Source organism: Dysidea avara, chromosome 5 (assembly GCF_963678975.1).
Source record: "Dysidea avara chromosome 5, odDysAvar1.4, whole genome shotgun sequence".
Classification (NCBI taxonomy): domain Eukaryota; kingdom Metazoa; phylum Porifera; class Demospongiae; order Dictyoceratida; family Dysideidae; genus Dysidea; species Dysidea avara.
In genome coordinates this window covers 23,452,753-23,467,266 of record NC_089276.1, presented here as the reverse complement: position 1 = coordinate 23,467,266, position 14,514 = coordinate 23,452,753, and the positions used below count along the sequence as shown (strand labels likewise).

At 37.4% G+C, this 14,514-nt stretch overlaps 1 protein-coding gene across 3 annotated transcripts in view; it reads left to right on the top strand.

Annotated features, from left to right (window-relative positions):
* The window catches only part of LOC136256362 (hydroxysteroid dehydrogenase-like protein 2), a 35,785-nt gene extending 21,502 nt beyond the window's left edge, over nt 1-14,283 (top strand). For 2 of the 3 annotated variants that reach the window (XM_066049298.1, XM_066049297.1), the window contains 6 exons: nt 700-868; nt 4,120-4,164; nt 11,297-11,400; nt 11,507-11,608; nt 11,661-11,858; nt 13,775-14,283. In XM_066049298.1, coding sequence (XP_065905370.1) covers nt 700-868; nt 4,120-4,164; nt 11,297-11,400; nt 11,507-11,608; nt 11,661-11,858; nt 13,775-14,181 — 1,025 coding nt within the window. In that variant the 3' untranslated portion in view covers nt 14,182-14,283. The remainder of the gene's footprint in view (nt 1-699; nt 869-4,119; nt 4,165-11,296; nt 11,401-11,506; nt 11,609-11,660; nt 11,859-13,774) is intronic. The other variant, XM_066049299.1, reaches the window with a different exon arrangement.
* The last annotated feature ends 231 nt before the right edge of the window (nt 14,284-14,514 follow it).

The window sequence follows — 14,514 nt, the reverse complement described above, 5'->3', positions numbered from 1 at the left end:
TGTATAACTGTTATGTACCACTCACCTAATAGGAGGGGAGAGTCTCACAAGACAGCTGCACATCTTATAAAGGCCAGGTTTCTAACATTGATTGTGGCTGACAGAGCCGAACGTAGTGATGACATTCTCTCTACAGTATCTCACTGATTCTCAGCCACCAGAGATATTGAAAGCCAGTATGCTATGTGATACCTATAATACTAACCTGCATTCACTGTTCGACTTTCATCATGTAGTGCTCAGCATACGTGATCACTCGATTGCCCATGATTCTTTCGAGCAAAAAAAAGCAGCTAATAGACAGTTTGAATAAACAAAACGTAATTACTTAACAATACTAGTCTAATTTCTTACTATCTACACTAGCTAAACTTGAATCTGGTGGCATGACAAAATCTGGTTGCCAGTGACTTTATTGTTATCTCTGAGCAATTGCTATGTTATGAGAAACCATATAAACACATGTTGCCAAAAACTGGTTGCTACTGCAATTCTGCAGGTTCAGGAGTACCTGCATGCTTCCCATCATTCCGATATACTTTGCAAGATGGTGGTATTAAAAATCATATCACCATACATGTTGCAGGGCATCAATGGCACTGATGTTTAATGCTTGGTTGTTATAATGTGGTCCCTGCTTATAGGGTAGGTACCAATGCTAGTATATATATATAATATATATTTACCTATACGATACAGTGGAACAAGCTGGAGGTCAATGTCTTCCTTGTGTAATGGACATTAGACATGAAGATGAAGTGTCAAAGGCGGTAGACCAGGCAGTAAAGAGGTTTGGAGGTATTGACATTGTTGTCAACAATGCTGGAGCTATCAGTCTTACTGGTACATTGAACACATCCATGAAAAAGTGAGTAGTATACACTTACTCCTTTCATTATACTGTATTATAATGTAAATATAAAGAAATATACTGTGTACACTTGTATGGTTAATAAGATTACTCTAATGTTGGTGTACGTAGTAACGATTGTTCACTGCCTCTGTGTCAGGGGCATACAGACCTGTACTGTATACTTAGCAAGGTTATAGGAAACTTCCCAGGAACTTCATGCAGTAATTCAAACATTGAACATTTGTGATCTCAGGCTTCCCCCATTCAGCAAGTCACAACAGGATAGGATGCATTTTAAAACTATGTCAAGGTGAAGCATGATGTATTTCAGGGGCGTAGCCAGGATTTTTTGAAGGGGGGTTCCAGACCAGCATTGAGTTACCAGAAGCAGGGGTCTGGGGGCACAGCCCCCAGCCGCTGAGAGACTTTCAATATTTTAATGAATCAAAACTCAGCAAATTGCTATATTTTACGCAAAAGTACATTAATTGTGATGCATATAAGTGCCCCGCGATGAAGGTAGTACTAGATAAAGCCACCTAGTGGAAACAGACAGCATAACACATAGAGACACATACTAGTAATCTGTAAGTGATAGTTATCTCACTGTGGTATAAGAGCCATGATACAAATGGAATGACTTACAATCAAAACAATATAACTATACAAATATGCATAGCATGAATTCATTTTGCATAACACAAGTGATAAACTACTGGAGCTCTATATCTTTAAACACTGCACACCAAAGCTATAGCAGTATAAGGTCATGCTAAGTTTTGCATTTAATGTTAGAATGTCTGAAAAACTTCATATGGACATGGATATATTTACATGCATGTTCTATTAGAGTATACCTGACTGCTCTATTAGAATATAAACCTGACTGCTCTATTAGAGTATATACCTGACTGCTCTATTAGAGTATATATCTGACTGCTCTATTAGAGTATATCGATCTTTTTAACAAGTTTTGAAGAAGCCTAAGGCTCATGTTACCTCTGTAAATCCTTCCTTGAGAGATGAATGCAAGCTTTATCAATTGTTGTGCTGTGCCATTACACTATATTACTCACTCATTTTGTCCTGCCACACTAAATGGTGTGTTAGGATCCTGCTTGCAGAAGTCAAAATTTTACAGGGGGGGGGTTCCTGAACCCCCCGGAACCCCCCTCCCTACGCCCCTGTATTTTGTGAAACTGGACTTACCGTATGGACTGGAAAATTGAACACATATATTCCTGTAGACTGGGATAGAAACAGTTTCATAATAATAATCCAGACTCTTGTATAATGCTGGAGACACCATTATTAAACTACAACTACTGATAATACTAGATCATGAAGGTTGTGTGTGCACTAATTTCTTAGAATATTTGCAAAAAAATATGTAACAGCAGTTGATATAGCTCTGTAGGGTGGGACTTGGGTATTACTACTTGGTCTAGCCATAACTGATAGTGAATATAAGACACAGTAGGTATAACCTTACTGTTCAATATTGAGTGGGGAAGAGGATTAATTCTATGCTACAAAAATAGCTTCTACCACTGCTAGTATACACAAGTCCAAGTGTTTTGTAAGTGCTGTAATAAATTAGTGCATATACAACCTTTGTGACTTACAAAGAAGAACAGTATCAGCAACTGTTGCTTGATTATGGTGTCTCCAGCATAAAGAGTTAGATAATTGTTAAGAAGATGTTTCCAGCCCAGTCTGTGAAGTAAATTAGGCATCAAGGTGCTTGTTAAACATTGGTAATACAGTAATAATAATTACTAGGGATGCAACAATATGGGTAAATACCATAGTGTGTATTGCTTTAAAAATATTGCACTATATTGCTGTATTGTAATATTCAGATTAGGGCTATACTTGTGTAAATAACTCATGGATTTAAGTTTCATAAGATACAGCAGATAGCATTAGTGTCATGTGGTGTACACCCACCAGTCAAAAGCTGCTTTTAATGGCCAACAGTTATTAAATGTGACTGTCTCTGGGAAAACTGGTCTTATCGCCCATTTAAAAGTATCGAGAAATGCCGGTTTTAATTATTCAGAATGTTGTAGCTTGCCAATGGCGGTAGCTACGCGTATCAAATTTTCACATGTTTTACAACAATTTATTACCTTCCAGATCATCCACTGAGGAAGTAGTCAACAGCTAAGTTTCTTGCCATTTTAGATAGTTTTTAAACCGAGGTTGGCTGTATCAGGTGAGCTCCAAAAGGGGTGGGAGGGGGGGCTGGAAGGCGCGCAAGATTCTGTTTTAAAATTGAAGAGGAACGTGTTGGGATGAATTAGGCCAAGTTATGGGTCATTCAGAGCTGAACACTGGCTATAATGAAAGGAAATATATAGCACAGCTCATTGGCCACTACCACGGAACTGTACAGCCACACTCAGCCATCTCCTGGTTGGCCAGGGCTCCATCAAGACCCCATACCACTCGTACGGCTTGCCACTGTGCTTGACAAAAGCAGCTAGCAAAAGCAGATCACTTTACTCTGGTTGACTGTGACAGTGAAATTTGATAGTGCATTCATAAAGCTTTATGTTTGTGTGAAAAAATCAGACTTCCTGTCTTGGGTGATAAGACCGGTTTTCACAGATCCAGTCACAAAATAGGCATTTCAGTACAAGTAGGCAGTACTACAATCAGCACTGTTTGTTTAGGATATGTGGCTTCTAAAACATCAACAATTACATTCTGGTGGCTTTGATGCCCATCCTCCAGGAGGGTGGCAACTCACAAGCCACAGCTCATTACAACCCAGCAATATTATGCAATATATTGTAACAATATATTGCAATAATCAATATATTGATACATGTATGTTTCATCACACATATTAAAATATTGCAATATATCAATATATTGTTGCACCCATCAATTTTTACTATGTTACAGTAATTTTGAGCAACAATATGAATGAAAAGTACTGTATACCAACAATTAGAATGCTCTAATTAAGCAGTCTAATTAATTCTAATTAATTATTGACTACTTTAATAGAGTAAGTCACTCATTGGTATTGAAATTATCTCACAAAGCTCAGTGGAAACCCAGCACCTTTCAAATATATTGTTTGCATGCACTCCTTTGTTCTCCCTCCTGATTGCATATACACCCCTGTACGTATAACATTTCTGTTTGTTGTATACTAACAGTTGTTATTGGTAAGCCTTAAGCACCTTCAAAATTATTACTTATTTTTATGATAGTGTGTTACAGTGTAATACTGTTACTAATACATGCTACAGATTTGATCTGATGATGGCAGTTAATGTTCGAGGGAGCTTCCTTGTGTAAGTGTAGTGCATTCTCCATGTATGTATAATGTATGGTTTTAGCATATAAATAATGTAATGCCACCATGCTCTTATGATTTAGCAGCCCATGCATACAAATGTAGGTACATGTGATGTGTATGGCATACCTTACATGCATCCTATGTGATCAACTAGTGTTGTTATAAGTCACAGGTAGATAGAGCTTGCATACTCTGATATTCTGAATTTAAGTGCTGTTATGAGCTGAGTGATTTGAGAAATTTAGCAAATGTTTAATCATCATGCAGTTCTAGTTTGATGTACATCATATACTGTATGGCTCCAAATTTTTGTAGTTTATATGCAGTACTAATGCTATCCCAATTAGTGATCATTGAAATGTAGTAAGCATTGTGATATGAAAATGTACATGCTCTATGCTTCCAAGATGTGTGTAATCCAAGTACTAAACCATTGGGGTACTCCAACTGAATTGTCAATGTTCTAATGTAACACTAGATCTAATCCAAAACAGCCAAGCTGTAAAAAAAGTGTGCGGCCCTCAGAAAGGCTATGGTGAAAAAAGATGTGAAATCCAAGGTGGCGGCCAAGAAATGGCTGTGATGGTAGGTTAGTGGTAAAAATTTTAATAATGACAATTCAGGTGAATTTTTGTGCCGCTTCACAAAAATTCACCTGAATTGTCGTTATTAAAATTTTTACCACTAACCTACCATCACAGCCATTTCTTGGCCGCCACCTTGGATTTCACATCTTTTTTCACCATAGCCTTTCTGAGGGCCGCACACTTTTTTTACAGCTTGGCTGTTTTGGATTAGATTTCATTTCTTTTTGTATTTGTATACCCCAAAGCCGGCCTATGGCCAGCTTTGGGACTTTTTTAACCTATGTTTTTTTCTTTACTACAGGAAGAAGAAAAGATGAAGTAGATGTACTTTAAATATTTTATCAGTAAATGTACAAATTATATATACTGTATAATACATATGTGACCGGATTTGCGAAAAGGGGTCCAATTTGCCAACTTTGACAATTGATAACTTCAGATTGGAAAGAGCTATTGCCTTGATATTTGGGCAGTGGTGAGCACCACTATAGCTGAATACATGGTGAAATGTTCAGGTTAATAATTATGTTACTTGAACACTGAGTTATGGTCTCCAACATTTACGGAATTGGATGTGTGTGGAAGACCCCTTTTCGCAAATCCGGTCACATATATTGATTACAGAAATCTCCATGGTGGTTTCTTTGTAACTGAACACTCTACAAGGTGACTTCTTCTAATTGCTCTCTCTACAGGGTGAATTGTTTGTAGCTGAACGATCTACAAGGTAACTTCTTCTAGCTGATCTCTCTACAGGTGATGTGTTTGTAGCTGAATTTTGTATAGGTGATTTGTTTGCAGCTGAGCTCTTTACAGAATGGTTTCTTTGTAGCTGAACTCTCTAAAAGGTAACTTCTTCTAACTGATCTTTCTACAGGGCAATTTGTTTCTGGCAGAATTTTCTACAGGGTGATTTCTTTGCAGCTGAACTCTCTACATGGTGGTTTCTTTGTAGCTGAACTCTCTACAAGGTAATTTCTTCTAGCTGATCTCTCTACAGGGAGATTTGTTTGTAGCTGAACTATCTACAAGGTAACTTCTTATAGCTGATCTCTACAGGGTGATTTGTTCGTAGTTGAATTCTGTACAGGTGATTTGTTTGCAGCTGAGCTCTTTACAAAATGGTTTCTTTGTAGCTGAACTTTCTCCAAGGTAAGTTCTTCTAACTGATCTTTCTACAGGGTGATTTGTTTGTAGCTGAACTATCTACAAGGTAATTTCTTCTAGCTGATCTCTCTACAGGGCGATTTGTTTGTAGCTGAATTCTGTACAAGTGATTTGTTTGCAGCTGAGCTCTTTACAGAATAGTTTCTTTGTAGCTGAACTCTCTACAGGGTGATTTGTTTGTAGCTGAACTATCTACAAGGTAATTTCTTCTAGCTGATCTCTCTACAGGGCGATTTGTTTGTAGCTGAATTCTGTACAAGTGATTTGTTTGCAGCTGAGCTCTTTACAGAATAGTTTCTTTGTAGCTGAACTCTCTACAGGGTGATTTGTTTGTAGCTGAAATCCCTACAAGGTAACTTCTTCTAGCTGATCTCTCTACAGGGTGATTTGTTTGTAGCTGAACTCTCTACAGGTGATTTGTTTGTAGCTGAACTCTACAAGGCGATACTTCTAGGTGATTTCTCTACAGGATTCCTTGTTTCTAACTGAACTCTCAACAGGGTGATCTGTTCATAGCTGAACTTTCTACTGGGTGATTTGTTTGCAGCTGAACTCTCTAAATGGTGGTTTCTTTGTAGCTGAACTCTCTACAATGTGACTTCTTCTAGCTGAACTCTCTACAAGGTGACTTGTTTCTAGCTGATCTCTCTACAGGGTGACTTGTTTCTAGCTGAACTCTCTACAGGTGATTTGTTTGTAGCTGAACTCTCTACATGGTGGTTTCGTTGTAGCTGAACTCTCTACAAGGTAACTTCTTCTAGCTTATCTTTTTCACTGCATATTTGTTTGTAGCTGAGTTCTCTACAGGGTGATTTGTTTGCAGCTGAACTCTCTACATGGGAGTTTCATTGTAGCTGAACTCTCTACAATGTGACTTCTTCTAGCTGAACTCTCTACAGGGTGACTTGTTTCTAGCTGAACTCTCTACAGGTGATTTGTTTGCAGCTGAACTCTCTACATGGTGGTTTCTTTGTAGCTGAACTCTCTACAAGGTAACTTCTTCTAGCCGATCTTTGTACAAGGTGATTGAGTTTTTTGCAGCTGAACTCTTTACATGGTGGTTGCTTTGTAGCTGAACTCTCTAAAAGGTGACTTCTTCTAGCTGAACTCTCTACAGGATGATTTGTTTGCAGCTGGATTCTCTACGTGGTAGTTTCTTTGTAGCTGAACTCTCTACAATGTGACTTCTTCTAGCTGAACTCTCTACAGGGTGACTTGTTTCTAGCTGATCTCTCTACAGGGTGACTTGTTTCTAGCTGAATTCTCTACAGGTGATTTGTTTGCAGCTGAACTCTCTACATGGTGGTTTCTTTGTAGCTGAACTCTCTACAAGGTAACTTCTTCTAGCTGATCTTTCTACAGGGTGATTTGTTTGTAGCTGAATTCTCTACAGGGTGATTTATTTGCAGCTTAACTCTCTACAAGGTGACTTCTTCTAGCTGAACTCTCTACAGAGTGATTGATTTTTTTTGCAGCTGAACTCTCTACATGGTGGTTTCTTTGTAACTTAACTCTCTACAGGGTGATTTGTTTGTAGCTGAACTTTCTACAGGGTGATCTGTTCATAGCTGAACTCCCTATAAAGTAACTTCTTCTAGCTAATCTTTCTACAGGGCGATTTGTTTGTAGCTGAGTTCTCTACAGGGTGATTTGTTTGCAGCTGAACTCTACATGGTAGCTTCTTTGTAGCTCTACAATGTTACTTCTTCTAGCTGAACTCTCTACAAGGTGACTTGTTTCTAGCTGATCTCTCTACAGGGTGACTTGTTTCTAGCTGAACTCTCTACAGGTGATTTGTTTGCAGCTGAACTCTCTACATGATTGTTTCTTTGTAGCTGAACTCTCTACAAGGTAATTTCTTCTAGCTGATCTCTCTACAGGCCGATTTGTTTGTAGCTGAACTCTCTACATGATGGTTTCTTTGTAGCTGAACTCTCTACAAGGTGATTTCTTCTATAGCTGATCTTTCTACAGGGTGATTTGTTTGTAGTTAAACTCTCTACACGATAGATTCTTTGTAGCTGAACTCTCTACAAGGTGATTTCTTCTATAGCTGATCTTTCTACAGGGTGATTTGTTTGTACCTGAACTATCTACATGATGGTTTCTTTGTAGCTGAACTCTCTAAAAGGTAACTTCTTCTAGCTGATCTCTCTACAGGACAATTTGTTTGTACCTGAACTCTCACATGATTGTTTCTTTGAAGCTGAACTCTCTACGAGGTGATTTCTTCTAGCTGATCTTTCTACAGGGTGATTTGTTTGTAGCAGAACTCTCTACAAGGAAACTTCTTCTAGCTGATCTCTCTACAGGGAGATTTGTTTGTAGCTGAACTCTCTATACATGATTTGTTTGCGGCTGAATTCTCTACATGATGGTTTCTTTGTAGCTGAACTCTCTACAAGGTAACTTCTTCTAGCTGATCTCTTTACAGGGTGAATTGTTTGTAGCAGAACGATCTACAAGGTAACTTCTTCTTACTTATCTCTCTACAGGGTGATTTGTTTGTAGCTGAACTTTTTACAAGGAAACCTCTTTTAACTGAGCTCTGTACAGGGTGAATTGTTTGTAGCTGAACTATCTACAAGGTAACTTCTTCTAGCTGATCTCTCTACAGGATGATTTGTTTGTAGCTGAACTATCTACAAGGTAACTTCTTCTAGCTGATCTCTCTACAGGGTGATTTGTTTGTAGCTGAATTCTGTATAGGTGATTTGTTTGCAGCTGAGCTCTTTACAGAATGGTTTCTTTGTAGCTGAACTCTCTACAAGGTAACTTCTTCTAGCTGATGTATCTACAGGGTCACTAGTTTGTAGCTGAATTCTCTACATGGTGGTTTCTTTGTAACTGAACTATCTACAAGGTGACATCTTCTAGCTGATCTTTCAACAGGGTGATTTGTTTGTATTTGAACTCTCTACAAGAAATCTTCTTCTAACTGATGTTTTAACAGGGTGAATTGTTTGTAGCTGAACTCTCTACAGGGTGATTTGTTTGTAGCTGATCTCTATACAGGTTACTTATTTCTAACTGATCTCTTTAATTCTGTTCAGGGTGACTGCTCTATTAGGATGACTGCTCTATTAGAGTATCTCGATCTCGCACTTGCTACACCAAGTTGGATTTCGTGTTATAACTCCGTGGATTTAAGTCTGATTCTTCTACACCATTGAAGAGCCTTTCTAAGATGATAACTCCATCTGTACAGCGATTTTGAAAGCATTACCCCAAGCGGTTTACCTGGTAGGCGTGGCAAGCATAATAATAATAATAATAATAAAATAAAAATATTAAAAATTAGCTAATCTCGATTGCGTAATTGTTACACACTGTTGATTTTTTCGCTGTATCTTCCTGGTTTTTAGCTCGATTTCTTTCAAACCACAAAAGGTTTGAGGTTCAATAGTTAACCTATTCACCCACCGATTTTCAGCTTCTTCCCATACGCGGTTTACCCTGTAGGCGTGACAACATATTGGTGTTATTTTTCGTGCATAATCGCTCATAACTCTTTGTCTGTTTATGGTATTCCAGCCAAAGTTGGTACCAAGATGCGCCTTTATACCCCCCTTCTGTGTGCCAAATTTCAAGGCAATCGGATAACGCGTTCGAGTTTTATAGCAGTTTTTGTAAGTGTGCGACAAGAAAAAGAAAAATAAGAAGAAGAAGAAGAAAAAAAAAACGAAGAAACTCAGCCAATTTTTGAAGTCGCATATCTCGGGAACGCGCGAAGCGATTTCGCTCAAATTTGGAATGTAGAGTGCTGCAGTTGGGGGGCATGTCCACAGCAAAAATCGTCTTGTTTCATCAAGGAAGCACAGAGCTACGGAGGTGCGAAAATTGCGTTTTCTTTCTTCCTGTCAATATACTCACGGGTGTTACGCGCCGGCTTCTTGGGCCGCACGACACACTACCGTGTGTCTTGATTCAAAACTGTTTCCACATTCTTCTTCAGAATATACTTAACAACAATGATTGACTTTTAAACATCATAAAGATTTACACTTCCAATGTTACTGTCAAGCAAGATGCTATAATCAATACATGTGATCCAATGCCAACTGGTACAAGGAAGCTGTATCAAGGAATTATTTATTCTGTATAGATACTTTCTATATTGGTATATATGTATGTAGTTAAATATCACCTGGGTTATACGTAGGGAAGGCTAAAAGTTAGGGAGCAATTTTAGCAATGAAAATTACATGGTGGAGCTTGAAATATGCAACAGATATGACATTATGGAGGGTATCTGGGAAGTCTGGGAGTATGTCCCCAGGAAAATGTACAGATTGCGAGTTAGTATACAGTATTTTAGACTATTTTCACGTAAGTACACTGTAGAGTACTTTCAGCTCTTGAGAGATATAAATGTGAATATTCTAAAAGAGTAATCAATTGCTCAATTAGAGTATTTTGATCTTTTGCTGCTGTATGGCTCCAAAGTTTTGTAGTTTAATTTTTTGTAAAATCAATCAACTTTGGGTTCATTTAAAAATAAATTCATGGACCATGCTATAAAATTGTTTTCATGAAAATTGAATGCATTGGGTTTATGGTTTCATCACGCATGGTGCGAAACACATGAAAGCATAACATACAGTGATAAAAGCTACTGGAGGAGTCTTTGAGGTGAATTTTGACTCACGTGTGAGAGGCTGATGCTGATGTGAGGTGAAATACTGCCTTGTACTCAAGAGCTCAGAAATGCTTATGGTATTTTTGCTGTTAAGGTGACAAAAGCTGGCATAACTGTAGCTGAAGTAGTGATACATACTCTTCATTTTGTCATGAGCGTTGCCTCGTGTACAATACGGGATTATTCAGCACTCTTCAGAGTTCACAAGAAAAACTTTCATAATGTTGTAATAGTTATGAAATTGTGTCAGTTGAAGCCAAGCTCAGATTTAACACACAATCAATAAAGCTTGCCTTCATTACTATTTGGTTAATATATAGCTTGAATCTTCGTATCTTTTTTTTTTTTTTTTGCTTTTACAAAATCTTTGTTATATATACATTAGTATAGAACAGTGCCAAAACTTAGATTTTTTCTCTCATCATGCCTTCCTTAACCAGGTTGAGTCTGGGTTAGTTATGTGGAGCCTGTTTTAACCTTTATTCACATTACTCTCAAATTACTAAGCCATTGCTTTCAAACTTAACTGCTGCACTAGCAAAACAGGGCATCTGGTAAGTCAATCCAACTATGCAAACTGTATAATATACATTGCATATTGTGATACCCATAAAAAAGTAAATAAATACCTCATTATTGTGCTGTGATTGATTCTATAGACAGGCATTCTTGAAATTTGTATGAATGTTTATATGTCTACATACTATTGGTAATCTAGTATATTTTCATAATAGGAGCAAGTTATGTTTACCACATTTAAAGAAGGCTAAGAACCCTCACATCCTTAACATCACCCCACCTCTTAACATGAGACCATTATGGTATGCAGAAAACTTTGGTGAGCCAATGCACAACTATAGTATATGTACATGAATACTAAGGAGTGTGATATTTCATACATTGTGTGTGCTATATTAATTCAAATGGGATTCTTTTTTACCTAGCATATGCTATTTCCAAATATGGAGTAACTCTATCTGTTGTGGGGATGTCAGAAGAATTCAAATCTGATGGAGTAGCAGTCAATGCACTGTGGCCTCGTACAGGTGACAATCATTGATAGAATAAAGTTTTAAAGTATTATCAATACATGTATAGCTATAGCAACTGCTGCTGTAGAGGCATTAGCAGGAGAAGTTGGAATGAAGTTATCACGCAAACCAGAGATTGTTGCTGATGCAGCATATGTAATCTTCCAACACACTTGTGATCAAATGACAGGACAGTTTTTGATTGATGATGAAGTGTTGATGAAGGCTGAAGTCACTGATTTGGATTGCTATGCAGTTACTCCTGGTAATTAATTATAAAAGAGTATTAGGAAAAGAAATTTTATATTTGAGTAGGGATCATAGAAATAAAATGCAAGGAAATAAGGGAGGCAATCTACTGTACACCATTTAATTCCTACTTCAGAATTGCTATAACCATTACTAAAATAGGGATTAATTGTCCACTATAGTATAGCTGCAGGTGTAGATGGCCACTTGTTTCCTTGCTTTTTATTTCTACGATCCCTACTAAAATTTCTAATTTTTCCTTATATACCTGTTTGTTAACTTTTTGTTGCTGATAAATCATGCATACTGCATTAATAGTGCTGGCGGGAGCTTATAAGCAGACTTTGGTGGGGTGGGCAAGAGATAGACTTCAAAATGGAGGCAGACTATGATTGAAGTCCAGACATGAGATTACAGGGCTGTGCTGGCTTCTTAGTGGCTGATATAAAGCAAAATACACAGAAAATTTGTTTGGCCAACAGTATCAGGCTATCCACCAGTAAACCACTGATCCTTGCCAAGCCAGACCCTTCACAAGGCCTGAAACCGCCACCTAGCTGTGCTATTTGATATTTTCTAGTGTTCACTACATCTACTGACGTTTCTTATTTATAGCTAGTGACCACTAACGTGTGGGATTAAAATGTAATTGAAGAGTGTAGCATGTACTACATATATGTATTGACTTGATCAACTACAATACTGTTGAAAAACATTTACTGGTGATCATCGATCATAATGTATGCAACAAGAGTGACTTTAGTGCTAACTTGCTTGCAATACAGTGCAATCAGTACTTATGTATACACAGTAAAAAATAAGTAGTGAATACTGCGGCAAATAGTGAACATCACTGTACACTTTAGTGACATTCACTAAGAATTTGCAGTGATGTTCACTATTTGCCACAGTATTCACTGCTTAATTTTTACTGTGTAGGACTGTTGTCTGTTTGTAGCGTAGTCTTGTAGAATACAAGTACAAGGAAAACTTAAGAATTTATATTCAATTAGGGACCATAGAAACAAAAAAGGACACCTGAAGATATACTAGTGGACTTCAGCATAGCTATACCCATGACTGAAGTAGGGTAATGTCCACTATAGTATATCTGCAGGTGTAGGTGACCTCCCTTGTTTCCCTACTTTATCACTGTGATCCTCATTTTTTTTATTTTTTTTTTATTTTATAAACTTTTTTTATTTTTATTTATTTTTTAAATTTATTTTATTTAAAAAAAATTTTTTTTTGCAACATAGCTGATTATAACTGGTGAACCCACACATACCACATCAAATACACATTGTTTTCAGGTACGTGTGTTCAGCCCATTACACAGCGTTATAAACAAAGAACAGTACAAGAAGTGTCTCTGCAATTAATCCAGCTACTACTGAAAATATGGATGATTTCCATTGTTATTGTGATAGCATATGGTGATAGCTAGCCAAACATAGGGAAGCCATTTCATGTTACAGCAAATTGACACCTTGTTTTTCCAGCAAAAATAAATAGGACACAAAGGAGGACAAAGGTAAGTCTGTGCATTATACTGCGGTATGCCAAAAGGCACCTGTTGGGCTGAAGTGACATCTTGGCCTTACCCATTATTGAGTTACACTGGTCTGAAGGCATCAGTCAGTCAATCATTCAGCAGAAACTTTTACTGAATAAAATTGTTTTTTAAGTTTCATAGCAACCTATCAGAAGTGTATGAAGTCATTTTACCTAACCAATACTGCCAAGACACCAAAGGTATTGTGAGAGTGGTCTCTGGTCATATTTTTTGTAAACTTCCATGTTCCTGCGCAGCAGTATACAGTATTGTTGTGTTGTATAGTTGTTTCTTGTTACTGTCAATGCAACCATTAAAATTACTTAACTTTTTTGTATTGAAGTGACGTAAAATACCTATGTACATATGTTACAAAGGTACGAAGTATGAAACACCTCAAGGACGTTATTTCAAGAGAGCTGATGCAATACAACAACCCTTAATCATCGGAAATAATACTATTTCTTTAAAAGATGTCTTTAAGAAGCTCTCTGATGTCATCACAGCAGAACTAGTACAACAGACCCAGTGTACGTACCTGTTTGATATTGAGGGGACCCTGTGGCTGCTGGACCTGAAGAATGGGACAGGCTCTATCAAACAAGTAGACAGTGACACTGATAGTGATGTCAAGATGATAATGAAGGAAGATGTCTTGATTGCTCTGTTTACTGGTAAAGAGAAGGCAGTTTCTGCCTACATGACTGGCAAACTGAAGATGAAAGGTGATATTGGAAAAGCTATGAAGCTTGAAATGCTTATGTCAACTAAAGCAAAACTATAACAATGTATTCATTTTTGTATAATTTTGCTCTTTATATGCATACAGATATTAGTGTTCCTATGGATATAAATACATAAAATGAACAAGGAGAAAATGCCCTGACCACCTGGAAAACTCCTGCAAGAATTCGAGCGTAAATTCGATGGCTGCAGGATCAAGGGTGCCCAGTTCCAGTCATAGATTTTTTTCTGCAACTTTTCAACCATATTTTATATAACATCTTTAAACAAGCTGTAGGACCAGCTGTCTTACAGACCTTCAGCACTTGTGCTGTTAAGCCTCAATAAAAAAAATTTATCAAAACACTGTATTAACATGTGCATTGGTATTACA